The sequence below is a fragment of the Mixophyes fleayi genome, chromosome 5 (genome assembly GCF_038048845.1).
Source record: "Mixophyes fleayi isolate aMixFle1 chromosome 5, aMixFle1.hap1, whole genome shotgun sequence".
In the NCBI taxonomy this organism is placed as follows: Eukaryota; Metazoa; Chordata; class Amphibia; order Anura; family Limnodynastidae; genus Mixophyes; species Mixophyes fleayi.
Window position 1 is genome coordinate 38,210,018 of NC_134406.1, and position 24,717 is coordinate 38,234,734.

The 24,717-nt window shown below is 38.8% G+C and overlaps 1 protein-coding gene across 6 annotated transcripts in view; it reads right to left on the bottom strand.

The window, feature by feature from the left end:
* The window catches only part of PARD3 (par-3 family cell polarity regulator), a 404,695-nt gene that overhangs the window by 135,839 nt on the left and 244,139 nt on the right, over window positions 1-24,717 (bottom strand). For 5 of the 6 annotated variants that reach the window (XM_075212058.1, XM_075212055.1, XM_075212053.1 and 2 more), the window contains 2 exons: window positions 14,086-14,313; window positions 5,171-5,387 (listed from right to left, as the gene is read on the bottom strand). In XM_075212058.1, the coding sequence (XP_075068159.1) occupies window positions 5,171-5,387; window positions 14,086-14,313 (445 nt within the window). Of the gene's footprint in view, window positions 1-5,170; window positions 5,388-5,667; window positions 5,716-14,085; window positions 14,314-24,717 lie in introns of all 6 variants that reach the window. The other variant, XM_075212057.1, reaches the window with a different exon arrangement.

Genomic DNA, 24,717 nt, shown 5'->3' on the forward strand with positions numbered 1-24,717 from the left:
TCAGAAGAACACACAGCACAAATTAATTGTTTTATTTGGAGTTCTATAGAACGTACACAAATAACTCAAAACTTATACAGGTTAGCTATAAGAACAAGGGAATAATGTGCCCACTTGTGCAGGTTCTATACTCATATGCAGGTAGTGATATAGGTATATCATTTAGACTAGGGGGTATGCAGGGACTTCTAGGTCCACAACAGGTTGCCACTGATATAAAGAAATGTCAAGAAGTTTATGTCTCAGACTATGAGGTTTATAACTAGAACACACTAAAACAACTCTCTATTGAAATTAAATATTTCTTATATAAATAAGAATACACACAGAATTTGGGTAAGTGACGCTCCTCTAACAGGTGCAGTGAATCTTCTAACCTAACAGAACCCCAGCACCAGGATTTGTTTTATTTGCATGAAAGGAAAATCAAATCTGCTTACCCCTGTCACCATATGAAGAGCAAAAAGACACAGAGAGGAAAGCTCACAACAAGCCTTGTACATGGTCTAGCACACCAGCGAGAATAAAAGATAAATGTAATTTTCAAGTCTACCAGGGCCTGCGCCATTAAATAATCATAAAACACAATTAGATAAAGACTCGCACAACAGATCCTACAGCAACTTGTTTATTGCAAAGCTCTCTCTCCCCCGCTCTTGTAGCAATATTCTAATGTGCAAATCAAATGAATAGGCTTTCAAACGAAAGTCACTTTAAAAGTCCTTAATAAGAAAGCAGCAAATATTAAAATGCCTATTACAGTTCTGTTCACTTTATCAATGGTATCATTTACAAAATGAAGGCGCCTTCATTTAGTGTTATTCTGGCAAATTCAGTAAACACGGATTCCCTAGGCGCATTTCTGCGGTCCATGGAGCTTGCTGTCATATAAACACAGCATGGTCATACGACGCTGACAAATAGCACATTTCCCTGCACTCATCTACAAGGCCATAACAAGACTTAAGACCAGCAAAAAAAATAATAAAGGCTGCCTACATAAACTTATAAACCTATGTATCACAAGCAGGGTGCCTCTGCCGATGGTCTTACCTCTAATCACTGGGTTATACATACATTACACACAGTGTAAGGCTGGTACACACTACAGTGTTTTCAGCCAATAATCAGGCTAATCACATGATAAACTACCTTTCAGCCCAATATCGCATTAGTGTGTACGCTGCGACGATGAACGATTAATGTTCCTAAGCTCATCATATCATTTCAGTTGATTTTTAAACCGGACTAAAAATGACGTTCAACAATGGAACAATGAGGTTGCAGTTCATGACCGACAGTGTCAATAGATCTCTATGGAATGTGCAGAGTCAGATCTTTTAACAGATGGTTCGGACAGAATAAGAGCACAGATCTGAAGGTAAATCGTGTATAATGTGTCACATGAATCAGCATGCTGATTGGGACTTTATTTCTCCTCAATTGTGGATTGCCTCTTCCCTAAATTATACATTTTGCTGGTTATTCACTGAATAAGCGATTTACCCGCCTACGTTACAGTAACTTACTTATGATTGCCCTAGTTACAGTTATTTTCTGTTCACAAACCAGGACGACTTTTGCAGCACTGGCTTTAATTTTAAACTACCCAATGTAACACACACATAGGCCACATACAGATGGTAGAACATGCCGGGATAGCCACGTGTTTCCCACCTTTGATAGGAAATGTGACGGTAAAATGGAAAGATTGTGAGTGAATTATGCATAAAAATGAGCGGTTCCCAAAGATCTCCAGTTAAGCCTGTTCCACCCCTCCAAATATTTCAAGCAACAAGAGGGCTTATGTTATCAGACACGTTTTGGGCTTGTGTTCCATGTAGATATATATTGGCATACATTCATATTACCATACTTCCAGGCAGATAATTAACATAAAACGCAATACACAAAAGACCAATCGCGCTAAAACGAAACAAATGCACATTAATTGGTCGATATGGAAAATATAAAAGGTGGATACATTGTAAAACTATTTGCTGTAAGACATTTATTGTTTGAAAAATACAATGCTCTTCAAAAAAAATAAAATCCTAAATTTCCCGCAGCATGCATTACATGGAAAGATCTATAATCATCTCCCTCATTGTACTGTGCTTATTACACAACGTACCCTAAAGCATTAGCTGGCACAGCAAAGTTATAGATTGTGGGAGCAAGAGAACAAGTGAAACGAGAAAGCTGTACATGGAGAAAACCATTTAAGTAGTATGAATAATGTAATATTGTCTACAATAATGCATCAGTCTGTACTTCTATTGGTACCATCCATCTTACACAATCTGTGTAATAATTTACTAGTGTGACTAGATCTAAAAGGAAAATGTAGGCAGTCTCCAAAGAGTCTACTCTCCATCACCCACAGATTAATCGGTACGGGAAATGTTACATTGTGGTCCTTAACCCCTGGGTCAGTATGGAACACGAGTCACCATGCAGTTTAGGGGGGTTTCAGATGATTCTCTTCTTGTAAACTTATTACGTACCAATAACTAATACATTATTTATCCATATTTAGGGAGTACAGTTTAACAAAAAAAAAAAAAGGACATAATTAAAATAAACCACTGATTGGAATCAGCTAAGAACCCTGCACAGAGGTGCTGACAATTATGGGAACAGAGATGTCAGTGTGGGTCACGTATCTCCTGCCCTTGAAGTTCTCCTACTTGGGGGATTGGGATGTCCAAGGGGGTGTTACATACATGAAGTCCTTCTTTAATTCAAAACTGAGCAATGGGTCACAAAGCTGATTCACATAAATCATGGAGTCCACCAAAAAAAGAATAGGAATTCTGGTTTTCAAAAAAACACAAACTCACAACCGAATAGCCATCAAAATCATTTTGACAGCAAGAGGGAAAATATATACAACATACACACACACACACACCACACCACAAGAGTGACACAAACAACCTAATGTGCATGAACTGTACCATGAGTAACTACTGTGTCTGTAAGAGTCAGTATGCATCAGTAGTTTCTAACTGTGTGTCATGGAGTAGGCAAAATGTAATTTTTAAGTTAAAAAAAAAAATCTCAAATTGGATTTTGCTTATCTCTGTATTGTGCTCCGGAGACTGGTGTGTGAATGTGGAGAGCTGTATAAATGAGGATGTGTGAAGATTAGTGATTGGCATGTCATTTGCATTGTTCAGCTGCATGCAGTAGGAGATGATATGCTAACGAAGCCTTCAGCGGAGCTCCAAGTACACAAAACAAATGCGAAACGCAGCAACAACTCAACCCTAATATATTCTGCATGGAATGGAATATGTAACAGGCAATACCCTCATTTGTTGCTACTAATTGAAGGCTAAAACAGCAGTTAAGACATCACTGTAGAAAATTGCTGGCTTTAGGTGAATATTTGTTACAGAAAAAAAAAGACAATAATTCTGCACCTCCATTTCTCTTATAAACTTCTCCAAAAGCTATTCTTGTTTCATTTTTTTAATACATTACTTAGCATGGTTTTGTTTTTAGGACTTATTGAGGCATATTATATTAGCTATTGGACAAATATTCATATTTTAATGAGCATTTGAAATATTTTTAATAGACAATTTTTAAAAATGGGTTTGTTTGCATAACCCAGATCCTGCTAGAACTTGTGTTTCCACAAAAGGCAGAGAACCATTTATCTAACATACACTTTAATGACAATGTGCGTAGTATGAAGGTTCAGGCAAGCAGCGTCACGCCATCACCTGAGGATCTCCAGGATTAATTACTTTCCTGTACTATGATTGTTGCATTTCTATCAGTACATACAGGGAGTTAAATGGTTAATCAGCGTTCTTCAAGACTGCACTGTGTGTCTTCATTATACTTAAATAATGCATTGTTATCCACAAGGGGGTGAATTAACAAGGCTTTTGTCTAGGAAATTTCCTGTGATGTATATACCCCAGTGTCACCCCCTCCCCAGCTGTGTGGGTGGATGGCCTTTAACATTATCTGCACCAAGACAGACAGCAGACAAGCCTTGTACGAGCAGAAACAGCAGTGGCCAAGCATGGTTATTCTGTTGTCCAATGAAGATGTCGCATACATTAATCAGGACAGACTACAGATGAAGCAAGGCAATTCAGAACATGCCAAATACGTAGTATTAGTACTAACATTTTGTAACTACTTCCTGGAATTTAGATTTGTAGGTCACTGTACTCTTCAAAACCACAGATATGCTTGGGTCAAAAACCCAATGTAACCAGACCGCGGTTCTCATACAACTAACAAAACACAGCAGGGTTTTAGTAAACTGAATTTCACCCATCCATGTAAACAGCTGGAGAGAATTGTCACCATTGTCGGCTTTGGATACATTGATTCACTTACCACTTGATATTTTGTATACCTGAAATTTTCATTTTGAAACCTTCAGTAGCCAATACGCCCACTTCCTTCAATTACTAAAGGGAGGAGTGCGGACTGTTATGGACTATTTTGGACACCTGCTGGTTGCCCAATTCTCATCACAGACACCCAAACACACAGTGTCAGCCCCACCTGCAGGTCTCTCAGGTGTGGAGCACCAATAGAAGAAGCCCTTTGTTGGTGAACTTGTTTTGTGGGAGGAGATATGGAGAAAAGTTTATCGGAGACTGGAATTCTCTATTAAAGTGCGCAATACACCAGAAAAAGCCGCAATTCTGTGGGCTGAACAAGTATTCCTAGGAAAGCAGCATGTAAATCCACTAGGAACTAGTGATATCAACCACACACTAAAAATTCTGTTGTACAATTAATATCAACCAGCTCCTTCAATGAAACGGATGTATACATTTGATTTAACAATTAGGTACAAGTCTAGAAAATGAATAATCAGTCTCTATATAGGGTATCTGTTTTGACAATTATTAAAAAGAGACAGAGGAAAGGGCAGCAAAATAAATAAATAGTCAAGCAACTGCTCATCAGGCAACATGCATTATGTGGTATACCTAGAACATTCTAAAATGCATTGAGCTTATTATGTTTGCTACCACCAAATGGCAAGTCTTCTGTGGAGTGAAGGTGTTGGAAAATCAAAGCTACATAGGCAAAATATGACAAATCAGCAATGCAGCTGGCACAAACAGTTTCGCTTGAATTACAGCTATAAGCATTTGTTGACTGTGTTTGTCTTGTGGATTTGACCTACCTGAACATGTCTCCCAGACCCTTTAACACTCCTCCTTTCTTCGCCTTGGTTTTATCCTTATCCCTGTCTTTTTTTTTCTCCTTCCCGCTCTTGTCCTTTTTGCGGTCGCTCTTATCTTGGCTGGAACCATTGACTTGTCTCTCAAGGGAGGGCTGGTCGCTGGCCGTAGACACAGACTCACGCCCTGATCTCGAACTCTCTTCTGTGTCTTCTTCCACTAAAAAGAAACAAGTGTGTTACAACACTCAAGAGCATTAGAGGTCACACGTCTGGCCACGGACCCGTGGACTCTTCCACACATAACGCCGCACAAGCTGAACGAGTCCCTTCTGGTGCTAAAACATTACAATAGCTCTTAGACAGGAAATACGGCAACATGTAAACACAGTATAACAGTATTCACCCCTCGTGACGACATGTGCAAGGCTTGGACGTGATCCATGTAATGGAAAGGATTGTACAGGCAACTAGTGATATTTCCCCACTGTGTCACCTACCCCACTCTGTAGAGCTGTTCTTTTGTTCCATCAGTGTCTTATTAGCACCTGATAAAGTATTAGTAACATGCAATTAGTTATGCTGTAAAGTACTATTCAAACGCTGGTGGTCACATTGTGCTAAATCTATCTGAAAGGGTCAATAAACAGCAGACTCCACCAAACACCAGTGTATAAGAAAAGTTTGGAAATGTCCTATATAATAACAGTATCAGCAGAATGCAGTTGGTTCCCGCACAGCTACTGAGCATTTAAATTTCTTTCTGGTATATAGTCAGTCTGAAACCAACATAAATTGGAAACTTTGTATTTATAAAATAATGCTGAAACAACAGTTATCCTTTGTTTACAGAATATTACAAAATAGAACTTTATGTTAAACCGTTGGCCTTGAAAACATTTTGGGGCAAATTTATCAAGCTGACGGTTTAAAAAGTGTCGCCTATAGCAACCAATCAGATTCTAGTTATCACTTATTTAATACATTCTACAAAATAATAACTAGAATCCGATTGGTTGTTAAAGACAACAGCTCCAATTTTCAAACCTGCCAGAAAGTCGCAGCTTGATAAATGTACCCCTTAGTCTTTCATTTCCTTCTTGCGCCGGACCATGGTCTTATCTGCGTGGAGTTGTATGTTCTCCCCATGTTTGCGTGAGGTTTTTCAGGGTGCTCTGGTTTCCTCCCACACTCCAAAAACATACTAGTAGGTTAATTAGCTATTAAAATTGACCTTAGTCTCTCTGTGTGTGTATGTTAGGGAATTTAGTCTGTAACCTCCATTGGGGCAGGGACTGATGTGAGCGAGCTCTCTGTACAGCGCTGCGGAATTAATGGCGCTAAATAAATAGATGATAATGATAACTACAGGCACCTACAAACTACTGAAATTAGGACATCCCCTTATTTTAAGCAAGTTCCAAAAAATTGACTCATCAAGTTCTACCCCCAACCTTAGCGGCCTCCCCTGGCTGCACTGGACATGTGATGTATATTATTATTCTGGTGCTAAAGCAAACTGTTATACAAATCTGTGTGACAGCTAAAATGCATATAGCCCAACATTTAATTTACAGATGTAGGTCCATTATATTAGGCTGTTTTATAGATGGGATTCACCACTGTAAATTCCACATCTCTACGCTATATTTCATGTTCTACAACATTACTATCATTACACCTATCTCATTCTGAAATTTTGTTCGCCTGCTCCAGTACTTACAACTAAGAGAAATAAATTGACAACAAAACATCAGTGAGAAGTTTGGAAAATAGACCTAGATTCCCTAGAAAGTACCACAGAAACACAGAAAGCTTCCTACAAACCTCACCTACCCCACTCTGATGAACTGTTCAGTGTATCCAGGGACCTATTAGCACCTGTTGAAGTATTAACAGCAATTAGGATGTCCTAAAGGGGTGAGGGGATCACAGAGTCATTTACATTTCTCCCTCCGCGATATCTATTTATATCACGATACACCAGAACATATTTCCCATTTTACCCCATGCAAAAGCTGTGTTCTAAAGTGCAAAGTGAATAATTAAGATGAATGGTTTTAAGCTGAACATTTCTCAGCCTGAATTTGCTACAGGTTATGAATTCAAACAATTTACATAAACTGTATGAACGACCATCCATCACCCAAAACCACGTGTGAGGACTAGAAATAACTGTACACCACCTTAGTGTATCTTGTAAAAAGTGTTACCCCCCTCTGTACGTCACTTACCCCAGTCTGATGAACTGTTCAGCTGGGACTTATCTGCACCTGTTTCAATAGGACATGCGGTCAGGTAGTCTCGTACAGAGGCTTCAATGCTCACTCTGGGCTACATTACTCACATGACATTTTAGCTAGCACATATTATAGCATGGTCTGTGTTTATAGAACATGCTGCCCTAGCCATTGTGAGTGAATAAACGCTCAGACAGATTATATACTGTGTGTCTATATCAGTGAATTTAGATTGTAAGCTCCAATGGGCCAGGGACTGATGTGAGTGAGTTCTCTGTACAGTGCTGCGGAATTAGTGGCGCTATATAAATAGCTGATGATTAGGAGGATATACTGACAATCAGCAAGTCTCCTATATAGCTTTTACTGGGAAATACATAAGAATAAGTCCAAATAAAAATTAGTCCAAATAGCAATAAAGAATATAATCATTTCTAAGTTGCCCCTCGATATATAGGTCTATACGGTAAATAAAGCCCTGATTTAAATCCTTCCATTAAAAACAGTTGATCGCTCCGGCTATGTGAGACATATAGAAAATAAGTCAATGGTTCCAGTCAAGATAAGTGTGACCGCAAGATGTACAAAAGCGGAAAGGAGAGAGAGAAAAAAGACAGATAAGGATAAAACCAAGGAGGAGACAGGATATATTAGAGATAATACAGGAAAGCCATGTTATGCTGCTGCCCTAGGCATGTGCCTATGTGGCCTTACCATTAACCTGGCTAGTTGAACACCATGGGAGATACACACATCCTTGAACTAAACCAGATTTAAAAGATCTATTTTAATTCCTTCATTTTAATTAGTAATGGCTGTTGAGATAAAATGGAACTAAAGATTAGGTCTCAAAACCATAAAGACTGGTGCAAGTGAAGGGTCTATTATTAAAGACAACCAAACATGGACCCTCAGCAAAGACACAACAACAATTTCATTATATTGGGCACCATATCCGCACACTATGGGGGGGAATAACATTAGGCGAGAGGTGTCTCCGAAACGTCTGCAAGAACCTGACTGTGGAGATTTGGAAAGAAAACTCTGGTCATTCTCAAGGGTGCAAGGGAAAATGAGCGGAGATTTCTACCAAAATGTGCACAATGTGCGCGCACCACATCGCCGCAACTTAATCTCCCCCTATGTTTTATATCACACGACAATCTTGTTTCTTTGTTGTATTTATTTGGCGCAACATTCTTAAGACAGAAGGTGACTAAAAAAAAATTGTAGCCATTGGATAAGAATGGATAGATTACCCTGAAATAGCTATTATCTGTATGGTTATTTATTTATCTACTAGTAATTTAATGGGTAACACCGACTTCAAATCCAGACGTAGCACACATTACAAACTTCTGACAAAGACTGGACTAAATACCTGTTATCTAAAGTGTGTACATGTTGGTATAATTGCAACCTTATATGTATAAGTTACCACCTGACACTGCAGCTCTCTACACTCAATTATCTGCATAAGAAAATGAGATCTGTCATCACCTACGTTACTCCTTAATTCCTAGGTTATACAATATAGCATTCCTAGAGATATACACAACTATTTATTGAGGTCATTTACACCTTGAAGTCTATGTGCATCGATGCAACGCTTCATACCTGCTCTCTAAATAGACTGTACATGCCGTCCACTGTAGCCATAGAGAGGCAGAAGGGTTAACAGCACTTGTATAACTATTGAGGGCATTAAGCAGAAGCTGTGCACTCCCCACTTCATTTGATACTGTCAGCTAGCTGAACCTCAGAGATACAGAAAGCTGGAACTACACACCATACTAAAGGCTTCCACTTTACGATGCACCAGAGAGGAGCATCATGACTGCACCAAGTCATTTCACACAGGAAAAGAGCAAGCAAGCTTTTTGTGACCAGAAACCCAAAACAAGACAATCTGCTGCTCTTATCCGATTATGTTGGGGCCTCTCAACCTTCCAGATTTGAAGAGCCAATTTATTAACCGCCTGGGACTGTAAGGGTCACAAAGAACTGTTCTTTTCGGGTAGGAATAGAGCAGTCTCAGAGACGGCAACCAAGCATGATGTCGGCTTTCTCATGACGGCACGAACAGGTGTTCTCTGCGAGCCATTAAATATCATACAGTGAGGGACCAATACTCTAATAAGCGATCACATGAGCACAAAGACGATAACATAAAATGACTAGATGAAATGTGACTCAATTTACAAAAAAGAAAAGAAAAGATAAATAGAAAAAAAAAAAAAGATTAATGCCCCTGTTCGATAAATAAAGTGCACTAAGTATAAAATAGAGTAAAAGTATAAAGTAGTGTAAAGTAGAGAGCACAGAACAAACACCACACATGTAAATGTCCTAACTCGGTTGGAGAGATGGCCATCGTACAGCTTTATGTTTGCACTCTGACATCTTCCTTCTGACAGTTTCTCTGAATTACGCAACCCAAGAGTACGAACTGTTTGATTTCTAAGTTGCTGGTTCTCCACTTCTGCACAGAGGACATGATGCGGAGTTGAACGCCTGTTTCAGAGAACACACATATGCGCACATGCAGGGCTGCATGCATCGGACGCTTGCGCCTCCTTACAACTGGAGAGGTGGAGTGGGGTAGGGAAGAGATGGTCGTAGGTGAAGCACAGTAAGGGTCTGTGTTCACACAACCTTCTGCACATGCTAAACGGCAGGCACAAATACATGCTCATAACGGTGACTGTTGCCAACACTAGCTAGGCATTTCTGATTGGCTGATTGGGAAATCACCTCTGAATATGATAGGTGCATTCTTTGCTTATCAATCATACATATTATAGGCTTTGTAGGTGGATTTAAAAAATATTTTTGCAACCTTCATTTGTACAAGAGACATTTCCTGTATTAAATTAAGCTTATTAGCAAATGTGTTTTTTGCTATCAAAATAAATGGTATTACATTTGTCTTGCACTTATGACCTGGCTGTATGTAAGCCTGACGTATATACTACAGGTGCACAGCTGGATGCATCCGATTCAGCATATGGACGTAAATACCCTATTTTTACAGGCGTCAACCCCATATCAGGCCCAGGAGGTCCAGTTTGGCCTCCTATGAGAAGAGCACACATGGTAGCTTCCATCAAGGTACGTGAAAATCAGAGATACACAAATCTAGGATTCAGTCTGGGATTCAACTTAATGGTGTGTTCTTAGGAAGATTTGGGCTCATCCTTAGAATGCAGCCATCTCAAGCTAAAGCCTAATTTTCCTGTGACTTTAGTGAGCAGGACACAGTAATTCTTCCAAGAAGTAAAATTCCAGATACACCAGTCATAACTTAGGCGCTTCCCCATTTATCTGAGATTCTAGTTTGCTTACTTTTCAGTAAAATGATTCAGTATCAGAATAAATCCTGTTTGGGATACTGAAAATAAATGCCCATTATAAAGAGCAGTTTATGTCACCCCTATATAGAGTATATGCCTATATATAGTATATAGTTCCACAAGATCACAACACTGAATTGTCAGATACAAGGTAACAGTAAAGGGGGAGGACAGATTTCAAGTGAACCCCTTCTTAACCGATTTGTTTACTGAATAAAACAGCCAGGCCCTGAAGGGGATAATAGGCCCGTTATCTGGAATCTCACTAAGTGTATCAGCACATTTCTCCCATTGTTTTTGTACTCCCATCTCAGAAGACGTTAGTGATACTTTAGACCAGGCTAATTAGGATCACTTTACACAAGCATAACCTCTCAGCCTGCATGGCTAGACAAAATGTAATCTAATTTGTTGCCATTCATGAAGAAACTTCCCATTGTGCAATGACCTCGGCAAACGTAATTTAGTCATTTACAGACATTTTGTGGGCGGAGAAAGGAAAAGCACAATTGTGTACGGTGGTTATGGAGCCATGGCAGAAAGTGGATGGATAATTACACATCATTACTAACATGCCATCCTTCAAAGTACTCCTGGCAGAACAGTGCAGGAAAACCCCATTTCCTCTCAAAGTATTGTTACTACAGAATCCTGCCATTATTCTCAATAAGAGGAAACAGACACATTTACCATCCTCAAACACTAAAAATATACCAAAGTATTACATAATTACATAGTGCCAATGAAAGAAATCTAACTAGAAAGCATGACTTGTGTGATGTGTTGGCTGCAGATATTATCTATTGAACATACTATTATGTTATATGTTTGGGATTAAATTAATTCAACACGCACAGCCATAACAATGCATCAATTTAATTTCCAATTCAGATGGTATTCAAACAGTTACGTTATGTCCCAGAACGAGAGGCTTGCACAGAAACAGACCTGGGTTAGAGTACCCAGCACACTGTGGACAGTGGTGGCAGAATCTCTTATTACAGTATGTTATCTGCTAGGATCTACTGACACAGAGAAGAGACACTGGGTGACAATCAGCAAGGGCTCTAGTTTCTGTAGAATTGTTAAGCTGCATTCTCTAGTTCAGTCCACTAAAACTTATAAAAGCTGGCAGCTGACTGTGTACTAGTTTACTTTACAAATATTTACATACAGGAAATAAGTCACAGACAGAGGCAGGGAAAGAGGTTATAAGTGTCATTAAACAGAGACACAGAGACACTTGCTGGCGACCCCAGGACATTACAAGGACAGGGAGACAGAAGGAGCAATGTAGGGATATTGAAACAGTAATTGTATTTATGATGTCAATATGGGTTTAGATGAGGGATCTACACTTAAGAATGACAACCTATGTGCACTCCAACGCTCTTTAATGGACATAATGGAATCACATGTTAATAAACATATGTAATAAGTCACTTATAGACTTCCCTCAATAATGGTAAAACAGGAGTCTCAGAGAGGGGCATATTTAATTAAGCCACAACATCACAGCTACGCATTTTTTTTTGTTATTACGGTACCGCAACATCGCGGATTTCCCTTACCACACCTTGGGTGCGAACATGAATCCGTGGTGTTGCGGTAACGCAAAGTGTCTTTGGGTCCGTTCACAAAGCACTTCGCGCTTAACTGAGTGCCCCAGAAAGTTGTACAAAGTCAAAGTATCGCTATAAATTATTATCGTTGCTGACCTGTAAGGTGTCACAGTGCTCCACAGCATCGGACACTTGGGAAAATAGGGACATTCATAAAACAGGGTCATATCAAAAGAAGAGAAGGGAGGGCTCTGCTCATTACAAACTAGTGGGTAAAGGTACAAGTGAGCGAGTAGGGAGCAAGCTTGGCTGAGAGTCCATGTAAATATTTGTACAGAAAACATTGTAATGGGCAATATAAACGTAATATTTGTTTGCAGGCCAAACACTAACAATAGAGTCACAGCACATTTAACAGTTATTAAGTCCTACGCAACAGATTTCTAAAGATGCCAGTGGTTCACTAGATTTAGGCTATTCACGGTGCAGAGAGGAATAGCCATCATACTGACCTGATACCATACCAGTGTTGGCTAACCTGTGACAGTCCAGTTGTTGTGAAACTACAAGTCCCAGCATGCTTTGCCAATATATAACAGCTTATTGCTGGAAGGGTATCATCATCATCACCATTTATTTATATAGCGCCACTAATTCCGCAGCGCTGTACAGAGAACTCATTCACATCAGTCCCTGCCCCATTGGAGCTTACAGTCTAAATTCCCTAATATAGACACACACTCACACAAAGACAGACAGAGAGAGAGAGACTAGGGTCAATTTTGATAGCAGCCAATTAACCTACAAGTATGTTTTTGGAGTGTGGGAGGAAACCGGAGCACCCGGAGGAAACCCACGCAAACACAGGGAGAACATACAGTATGCTGAGACTTGTAGTTTCACAACACCTGGAGTCTCACAGGTTAGCCAACACTGCCCTATACAATACTGGCTACTATAATAACCTAGTTTAACTCCCTACTGAAAAATAAATAGGCAGTATTAGAACTATACACACTTTTACAAAGACGGGAGACACAATATCAGATATTGCAGTCTGTGGTTTCTTATTCGCAGGTATAAAGCAAAGCATCTACCAAATAAGAAAGTGGAAAGAAAGAAGAAGAAAATTAGAGTACAGGTAGGATAGAGCTTCATGCGGCGCCACAAGATTCTTGCCTGGAATTAAATGTTCTATTTTCAAGGTTTCTAGCAATGATGCTCTATGACATGGCCTTAAATGTGCAGCACTTTGTAAGGTATTTCTGTGTTTAATCAATTAAGTGGACTGTTGTATTGAACTTTCCTCAATAAAACCTTACTAATTCTCCTAGAGAAAAAAAAATCAATTGCTTAAATTGGGTACATTGCTACTTTGGGACATCGGTAGAAAATGGAAATAAGCAGTAATAGGGTCTTGCTTTGTGTAATTTCCATCAGGCTAATATGTCGGGGGAGAGGAGAGTGAGCATGGAGAAGGTCCTGTACAATCCACAATACTTCATTATCATCACCTGACAGCCCAAGTTTCTAAATAGCGATTCAATCTTCTAGGATATTATATATATATATATATATATATATATATATATATATATATATATATATATATATATATATATATATGAATGACAACATTCCATTTACTGGACGTGGGTGGGAACCCACAATAATCAACCTGGTGACAGGAATTAAAACAAAATGATCATGGACTGACCTCTCCTTTCCTCCCCTCTGATACAAATAAGCAGCGTCTGACTTACATGTCTCCATGCCTTCGTCATCATCATCCACCGGTGGTTTGTCATAGGACTTGTCAATGGCGGCACGGAAGCTCTCGTTGCAGCCCCGTCCCCGAATGATCCGCGGGCGTGGGCGATGGAAAGGAATGTCACCGTTCAAAGTCACCTCGGCCACGGCTGTCTGAAGGCTTTCTAATGAGCTGGATTTCTTCAGGCCTAATGACGGCCCCACGTCTCTGCTTGGGGAACCTTGGAGGTCAAAAGGAAAAGTTAATTGGGATTAGTAGGAGCCGGTGTCTGTGAGATCACACACATCCTCAGCACAATTCTGTGGGAAGGTGTCTCTATTACAGCCGTTTGTGGAATTTATTTTTCCTTAAACACAATTCTGCTAGGACTTGTCATTTAGAGAAAGTCAACTCCTCTAACTCATTAATATTATCACTGCAAATTTCTTTCATCCCACGGTCTCCCCACAGCATAAAAAGCAAATAAGATCTGTGCATATATAAAACACACAGCTGATCTTACAGAAGGAAGACGTTCAAATCCACAGCTTGATGTAAATGTATAGTGAAATGTGCACTTAACCACTTGATGACCAAAGTGTATTCCTCTGGCTCGCCATAACCAGACCGCATGTCTCTCTCTTTGGGATGCACCAATTCCATTTAAACTAATTTTGTTTAATTTCCAAATCAAATCTACCAACATGTTTCATGTTGTACTCTTCACAGAGGCTTTCATTTGATAGCAAATAAGAATAAATCGCTTTAGTCTTTTAGTCAATTAATTACTCTAATCAACTCAGTGGATCCCCTTACATTTACCCCTCAAATTGAATGGTCTACTTATCCTGAGCAAAGCAATGCCAATGCCAAGTCCTAACATAATGACCAAGAACAAGTGTGATTGTGTGACAGAGTGTGTGCAGCGTGGATTAAGAGTCTGTACAGACACCATTTATATGAGCCCTAGTGGCTGAAGCAGCATCTAAAACAGAGGGCAGTTGGGGACTGGCTAACAACGCTGGTGTTGGTGTTTAAGGCTATACACGTCTCCTTGCATAGAAATACATAGGAGTGGAGGTGTACTCTGCAGTGAAACAACTGGTACCGACAATTACAGTATAAATACATTGTAAGCACTACAACACAAGCGATGGTGGATGTCTGCAGTTATCCAGGTATAATGTTTGTACTGCTGACGTTTAGTATATTGGACACCTTACTGAGAAGTTTTTGTAAAGTCCTTATTATGTTTAAAATTACTCACTTCATAATTTGGCCAAAGAAACACACAGCTATACAAGCTTTGTAACACAAACTTGTAAGCTCTGTTTTATTCACTACTTCAGCGAAACACACTCATAAAGACATGAAATAAAACAATTAGCATGTGCAGAATAGTGTGAAGGTATTGAACAATTTAACTCATATCTCAGCAAAGGGAAGCAACATACCTAAAAGCCAACTTGACTGCTCTCCTCCCAGTCCTTGGCAGAGGCATCGGCTCAATGTTGCAATTCACGTCATCAGGCCTCACCCCATGCAATGCTGTGAATCTCGGCATTACATAACAAGGGTGGGGACACTGTGCACTTATCACCTGACCTTTCCCCTATGGGATCTCCCAGAGAGGGGATTGTAAAGGTTGCAAGTATAAAAAGTATGAGCAAAATAGAGTGACCTTTGTTTCTTCATTCATAACACAGAAGTGATGCTAAGTTTCCAATGACTGAAATAGTTAAAGGACAGCCTTGGTGGAGTGTGAAAAGCCAAGGACATCGCCACATGAGAGCTCCTTACACAAGCTCCATTTTGATACTATGATCAGAGAGAAGTGACCGTCTTTGGCATGATATTAACAACTAACAGGGCATGCCACTGTGCCTGGCCGTCATTTACTGAAAGCACAGACACAGCTTATTAATTAGTATTGGCTTGTCAAGTGCAAGTTCAAGATGCTTTGTACAGATCGTGCTTAAATGACAATCTCTCATAGAAGATGCCAGGCTCATTACATGAAACTTGATGTCCTAAAATCAATCCTTCTGTGGACAAGCTTTTGGATGAGAAACAGACAAGAGAGTTAGAAAAAACGGTTTATAGACTGACGCATGAACCATGAAATCTGATCAGAACACAAGCTTTTAACAGCTACAGTTATATACAGAGGTCTGTTATTGGGCTACTAAATCAGAGTAAGAACTTGGAATAGAACAGAACAATTGATACTGTTCTGTTGAACATTTCTGTAGTTCTAGTTAACATTGACAAAACATCCCTATTGGTGACAAAGCTAGGTGGTCACTCTTCCTGTTGTGTTTGTTAAATTATAGACTCAAATAACACTACTTTAGGTAAAAAACATAATCTAAGCAAATACCACCTTAAAGTGACCAGTTGGTCTTGATCCAAAATGCCACAGGAAGAGCTCATTGGATTTATATCTCCTATGTCTCCACAACTGTGTTAGGCTCAATAAACACAAGTGTTTTTTTGCTTTGTTTTTAAATAGTTATCAAAAAGTATATTTAACTTGCTGCGATTATGATTATCTGAAAACAAAACAGACCTTTGCGCATCCACTTTATGACAAGCGTTTGCCTTCTGTCAGTTTCAACACTACCTGCAGCGTTCAGGGGCATTAAACATGCTTTAAAAATATAATTAATTTTTATGGGAGATTTAAATTTCTGTTTGCTCAATGCTCAGGATGTGTACAATAATAATGAAAGCTGCAGGGAAGCGATGAAACGCGTTCCTTAGCATCTTTGTTAATGTTTTGTAAAGGCAACGCTTTTAGTGGGATGATAAACGGAAGGTTTTGTCTATAGTGTTTATCTGGTATTGTTTTAAAAATGTCCGTATGCATGAGTCCATAAAACATCTAGGTTTAAAACGCGACATATTACAGTCCCAATGAAAAAGAACCAGCTTTGAAAAGCGGAATTATATTTAAAAAAAAAAAAAAAAAAAAAAGTGTAAATGCATTATGTTCTTTAATTTAATAATTTTATGCCACAACTCAAACTGTGAAGCTTACATGTGGAATGGGATGACTCTTTAGTGCAGTAGTTCCCAAACTGTGTGCCACGGCTCCCTGGGGTCCAGCAACGATCTCACAGGGGTGCCTCAGCCAGGGCCATTTGTAAGCAAGGCAGGAAACTTTTTGGTAACTATTATGGCTTAGGGGTGCCTTGAAAAAATTATGGAGACCCTAAGTGTGCCTCGAACTGAGAAAGTTTGGAATCCACTGCTTTAGTGAATAAAGTGATCCTTCAACTTAGTATTTTGCTTATGTTATCTTAGCTCTGCTAGTGCCGCAAATACATTTTGCTGCTTAGTCACCAACTACATTGATCAGGTACAGCGTTTATTTTGTAACTTGTACTAGACAGGAGAAAATAAAGCCGGCTATAATTTAAATAAAAAGAGCTGACATTTAATGTACAAGAAAAATCAACTCTATTAAATATGAGCAAAGAAATCACAAAGAAATGGTCCTAAATATAGAAACAAAAGATTGTCAGGGTCACAATCAGGAAATATTTATAGTTGTTCATGGGTGGCCGGCAGGAGAAATATAAAACACAGAATGTACCACAGAAAGTAAATGTACATAAGTAACCATCCTACTGATAAACACCAGAGGTTATCAGTGTGATCCTTATCACAAAGCCCTCACACGTCTATTTATCACATACGTGACACTTCTCTGCATGGTAGAAACATTTATTATAGAACTTTTCCATAAAGGTTTATAGGTTAAAGTGCAGTGTAGAAAGTTCCATCTCCCACCTAGTATAGGCAATATTAAGGCATGCAAGAGCTTATCACGTGTGAATGAATGTGTGATCTAAAGTTGTGATATAAAGTTCTCTCCTAAGCATCCTTAGCTTCCTGTCAGTAGGACTAATGAAGGACACCGCACAGGTCTTCTACTGTAAAATATGCCAAGACGCCATTGATCAAAACTTCATTTATTTTGGACCAATATACATGCTTTGTTTTGAGACACATTTAGGGATGTGGGGGGTAGATTTAATTAGAAAAAAAAACAAAAACCGCGCAATGTGTCTCCGGAACATCGATGGCGACACTGTGCATGAATTTTGTGTGTGAAATATCTGCTCATTTTTGCTCGCGCCCCAAAGAGCTGCAAGCGAAGGTAAGCGGATATTATTACCGTATTAACGGTAAATATGTCACCTGCGATGTTCTCAGGAACATGGCGGCTAATTGAATCCCCCCCATTAAGTTTAACACAAGGGACTGTTTAGAATTTAGCGAGTATGGGCACCTTAAATCTCTCAGTATATAAAAAAAAGTTTGTTCGTTTGCGAATATCTTCTACAGTTTTCAAGGTAAAGCTGTCAATAGTTACATAGTTATTTAGTATGGACAAAGAAACCTATTAGACCACTTAGCAACTTATAAACAATTGTTGGACTGCTGGAAGGAAACCTCGCAACACCACCACATAATGACAACGCGACAAAGCAACAAAACTTATTTTCCAACTAGCATTTTTTATCTATTTACCAAATAATATGCTAATATATAAAAACTGCTACACATTACAAATCAGACCCACGCAACGCCGGGTGACCCCGCTTGTTACTTTATAACAGAACAATAGCTTTCTCGCATGTATGGGAACATGCACAAAAGCAGTGCTGAGGTTTGTGGTGCTCTGCATATAAAGGATAATAATAATAATAATAATGAATGCAAATGTTACAAACTGTCTTTTTACATTGGCGCAACTTGTGTTGCATGTTTAGTGAGGATTAAAGAAGTTCCCTAACAGTAGATTGGAGAAAAGTCTCATACACAAGGGCATTAATAGAAAACAAGTGTTCTTAAAGCATGGTAAACTTGTGTTAATGCTCTGTACATAGTTCTATGGGAGTACACTGTGCTGCAGAGAAGCTTGTAGAACATACTGTTACATCACCCTAAAAAGATATTTATTTTGCTACCTAAGCCCATTTTTTTTTTTATAAACTGACCCTGATAATGCCAATACAAAGTACAGGTGTATATAGGGAATTCTAATTTGACAGGGGAATTTTGATGTCCATTTTTCTCTTTTTGTTGTATAATCAATCATTGGTTATAGGGTTGCACCTTTCCAAAAGAAATCCTTAATACTACTAATTATACCCCATTCATACTGCCTCAAAAACCCGGGTAAATGCCTGGGCAAGCCCAGACGACCCGGGTGGAGACTTCGTGTGAACGGATTCCCCGCTAATTCCTGGGGCAATTAGATTGGGGTCTTTTGGAGGGTTATTCAGGTGTCCGACTCGGGTAGCATCTTGGCTAAACGGTGAGACCCGGCTCTCACCAAAACCTACCCAAAAGTTAAAAAAAAAATACATAATAAAAAAACATCACAAGAGGAGCCAATCAAAGCTCCTCTTGTGATGTTGCCAGGCAGACCCGTATCCAGTGCGAACACAGTCTACCCGTGAATTTGCCAGGGTGTCCTGCGCAGTCATCCGGCAATATCCCGGATTAATAAAACTGGGATATTTCCAGGGCGGTATTATGTACATGGTATAAATGTGATAACAGGGATTAGTTCCAGGTCTGTGTGGCAGTGACTCTTTGATAGTTTATCCATTATTTCGTAACAGAAAGAACTCCTTGCTTCATCCTGTGAGTAGCCCTGGCCCTGCCATACAGAACACTGGGAGAAGTGAGTTTTGGGTGAAAGGAGGGAAGTGAAGGAGGAAGAATAACAACCAATTAGTAAGACAATAAAGACATTGCACAGATTGCCCCCCAGAGATTTAGCTTGCATTTCGTGTTTCAATTAAAAACATACAGGGGGTGGGTGTGGGGGTCAGAGGACCCGATAGTTCTCATTTGCAAACAATGTCCGTATAGGATATTGTCCATTTAAGGTAAAATAAACCTTAAGCATAATGTGTCTATAACCATGTAAGGTAACACACACAGGTTTTACAACCACAATCAGCATGTGTGTGTGATAAAGCGGATAAGAATTTTAATGCACCATCTCAAGGGAAATTCTTTCAGGCAAATATATTCCTTCAAATAGCTGCTAAATACTATTCCACTAAATAAATATTTTACAAGTTTAATAATTTTATTAATTCTGCATTCTCTCCGCTTTAGCAATGTTCTTTCATATAAAGTGAGACTATTAAACTAGTTAGGAATTCATAGCAAATGCCTTAAAGACATCAATAGTGGATTCTGTGCATTTAACACTGTACTTGTAGAGTTGATTGGCCTCTTATTTGCTGAGCAATTTACAGTTCATGGCAAAGATTGTAAGGGGTCAATTATAGTCATTGCTAATTATATAGTATTATTCTGATATAGCCAATAAGGAAAGTCTATTATGAGATTGGCTATGCAGATTTGTTAAGAGTCAGTGTAGATTTTAAATTTATATACACACATTATATTATATATACATATAATATCTATATGTGAGTGTTACCTCTTTACAGATAAACATTTTTGGTAGAATGCTGGGGCTTATGACTGGGGAGGGGGGGGGGGGGGGTATTTCTCTTTCCCAGTATTTATGTAATCACACACATTTTAAAGGGTTATATATTTGTTGGAGGATGTACATACAATAATGAGCTACGTAAAAAGTTTTTGTGTTGGGATGTATGTGTGTGGCCTGGTTTATTGTGTTGTGAGATATATATACAGGTCATTTTGTTGTGGTGGATCATGTTGGCAGCTTATTAAGGAGTAGTTGGGCATTTATATTTAAAGTACATACTTGGGGAATGTAACCAGCTTTTTGGGGCCTTTATGTATACCATTAATGTGTGTATTTTAGAGTGTGTTTGAGGGGTAATATCACTATGGTAGGTTAATTGGCTGCTAGCTGTGTGTGCCTCTCTCTGTCTGTCTGTGTGTGTGTATGTTTGGGAATTTAGACTGTAAGCTCCAATGGGGCAGGGACTGATGTGAGTGAGTTCTCTGTACAGCGCTGCGGAATTAGTGGCGCTATATAAATAAATGATGATGATGATGATATGACCTGTGTTTATGTGGAAGATAAATGATCTCCGGGTGTTTGTGTAGATTGCTTCCAAGTGCTCCTGGTTTCCTCCCACATTCAAAAAAACAAACTAGTAGGGGAATTTAGACTGTAAGCTCCAATTGGGCAGGGACTGATGTGAGCGAGTTCTCTGTAGAGCGCTACGGAATTCGTGGCGCTATATAAATAAATAGATAATGATGAGTAGATGGGGTTATGTTACAAAAGAAAGTTCTTTACAAACAAATAAAACCATAGTAACCAATCAGATATTTGCCATCATTGTCTAACTTGTGATTGGAGGCATATTTGGGAAAATTGCATGAAAAACAATGCTTAAGTATTAATGCTTAGTATGCATTTTAAGTGTGTTTGCCATGCACTGTGCTTTTACTATTACAATCTATTATACTGGTAGGATGTGTTAAAAAGAAAAATGCATGTGTGTGTGAATGGGCCCTCTGTGTGTGCTGACACTGTCTGCTAAACTGGTGACATAAGTGTAACTATTACCCGGTTCTCACACATGTCCACAGAGGGCATAAGTCTGCCTAAGCAGACAGCTCAATACGGCAGCTGAGGACTCCGTAACCAGGTTGCCTATGGCAAGATCCAACTGCAGAGCCAATTCCAGAATGTTGGCTGTGATATCACTCTGTGTGTGTCGTACATAACATTACAGAACTGCGACTAATGAATGTCTTCTAGCTGAGCGCAGTAGCGGCTCTCATGCTCTCTGCAGAATATAGGAGACAGGGTATACCCGCTGATCATCACTCCAGCTCGCTCTAACCATTGCACTGAACTCTAAACATTCTGAAAGATCAGACAGCCCAAATAAACTGGAGAGAAAAATAATTAAAGGTCTATTATGTTGTCTGCCTGAAATGCTGTTTGCTTTACATTTCTTATCAAGCTAACTGCTTTCAACTTCAGGTTACAAACAAGGTTTTCACAACTGGCTTGAATCTAAACACAGCAGAAACTTACAGAAAAGAAAGAAGAAAAAAAAAAAAAAAAAAAGATTTATTAACATAACGTTGACATCTACTTCTCCCTGCAGTTGTATATAGACTTGTTCTCAATCGTTTTCAGTGGAATGTATTAACCTCTAACCCTTTCAAGTCATCGTAAGAAATACATTTTATAACTCTGCAACAGATAATTCCACGATGAGAAGGCAGAATCCCATCTCCTCTTTACTTTTGCTAGAGCTGCTCAATAAAATGTTTATCTTATTCCCGAACAGGTGGCTCAGTGGTTAAAGGCCTGACCTTTCACCCAGCACATCGTAACTCAACTCACCGGACAGAGGATGCTTTCATGAAACCACTTCTTTCACAAGCCAAACCAAATCTAATCTCCACAATGAATGGATTCTGTATCATTAACCTGACGTAAAGGCAATCATTGACTGTCCTTTTAACTGCAAGCTCTAGGAAGCATGGCCACCTTCTGTTTTGCTGTATGTGTCTGTATTGTTATCATCACAGGCTTAGCGTGCTATTATACAACACTGTGTAATTAGGTGTCCTTACAGACAGGTTCTCAAACGGATAAACCTGAAAACACCAGAAGAGGGCAATCTTAAAAAAAAAAACAAAAAACAGTAGAGGGAAAAAAAATTGTGCCAATAACTTGTAGTTTATGGTACAGTGCTCTCTTTACTTTTGGAGTTTTCTTTACTGTAACTATTAATTTCAAGAAGAAGGAAGCAGTAGAGCAGGAAAAAAAAGCAAGGACTGAAATATCCTGAAAAAAAAAAAAGAAAAAAAAATATAGAAAAGGAAAAGAAATATAAAACAAACAAAAAGCACACAGCAAAAAGAAAATGCTTCTGTGGCCAGGCACATACAATAAGCCTGTTAAATGCAGAAAAAAAGGGGTTTTTACTAAGCATTTCCAGGTATGCACAGCACACGCATGAATGTGAGAAAATGATGCAGATATATTCTTCTCCCATTTACAATGGTGCTGTTTACTGGACACGTCACATGCGCCATATCATGGTCATGTGACTCGCTGCTTGTATGGATGGGTACTGGGACAGCATTTAGAAGAATGAAGATATACTGGTTATCTTCCATCTGTGAAGCCACTATAGTACCTTTGGCAGATGGTGTTTTATGCTCAATTCTATATTTTACAATCCATTGGGATATGTATTTTTTACATTTAGGACACAAACATAAAATGTTATTCCTGGAATTTCTGGCTTGGCGTTCAGACAGTAAAGAGAGACAATAATTCAGTATTTAAAAGACGCACAATGTCGGCAGAGGAGCAAGTGCAAATGGAATGCATCCAATACAGAACGACTACGTTCCCACATAAGAGTGTTTTCGGCCTAATTAAAATAGCATTCCAAAGGTCAAAAGCTAACTTGGATTAATAAATCACAAACTCATAATTGCACAAGGCACATTATTTTAATTGCTGAAGGAAAAAAAAATACTATTACTCAGAAGTCATTTTTCATAAGCCAATCATTGGGCAAAAAAAAATGAAAGCTGTTTAACCACATAATTTATCTCCTAATAGCGATCACATAATTCTTCCCGTTAAGGAAAACTTAGGGTGAGAGTTCAGGGTCAGGCAAGTTTCCTTGTGAGGGGATGTGGATATAGAATAGATAAAACTCCAGTGGAAGATCATCTGTTACCATTTGCAGTTTACCTAGATTGCAAAAATGTTTACTTTTTTTTGCGGTATCCAACCCAGAAAAATTAAAATCACTAGTACAACAGTAACATTCACAATTATTTTGTTTTTACATTTTTTTAAGATTTAAACTGGCCGCGCACAAATGGCATCACTATGATAATAGAGTCCTGACATCAATGCAGGCGGCACAGTTACAAATGTGGACTATATTTCTAGCCATGTAAAATCCTCTTGTTCAAGGTTAATGTTTGTAACTTCTTGCAAAGGTTTTGTTGTTATATATGTTCTCTGTTTGATTTCTGGTGTTATAAAGAAGGAGAACATATAATATCGATATTGCCCTAACCGGTACTGTAGGTATGCAGCTTACAGTGTACATGACGTCTGCACAGACTGAAGGCAGCCAATTTGTGGGCTAAACCAATATTCAAAAAGTGCCACATAATGTGGTGTCTCCGGTTAAGAGAGGTTGCATATTGGTTCCAGGTGACAGATCAGTGTTGAAGTACAGTGCAATAAGAAACAAAACCGATTTCCAGGTAAGACTGTTACATGTCAATATTTTCATACAATGCTAATTCATGAATGACCCATAGCAGTTTATTGTTATGCAGTTTATTCGCTTACTTATGAATTAAACCAGGTTTAAGATAAGGGGCTACATTTACTAAGCTGCAGGTTTGAAAAAGTGGAGATGTTGCCTATAGCAAAATATCAGATGCTAGTTCTCATTTATTTAGTACATTCTACAAAATGATAGCTAGAATCTGATTGGTTGTTATAGACAACATCTCCACTTTTTAAAACCGGCAGTTTAGTAAATATAGGAATTATCTGAACAGCATGATTAAGCTTTCATGTAAAATAATAAATCAAAGCACATTTTGAATCTTCACTTCCTACCACAAACCTCAGTGTACACAGAGACAGGTCTTTGTATATATAGCT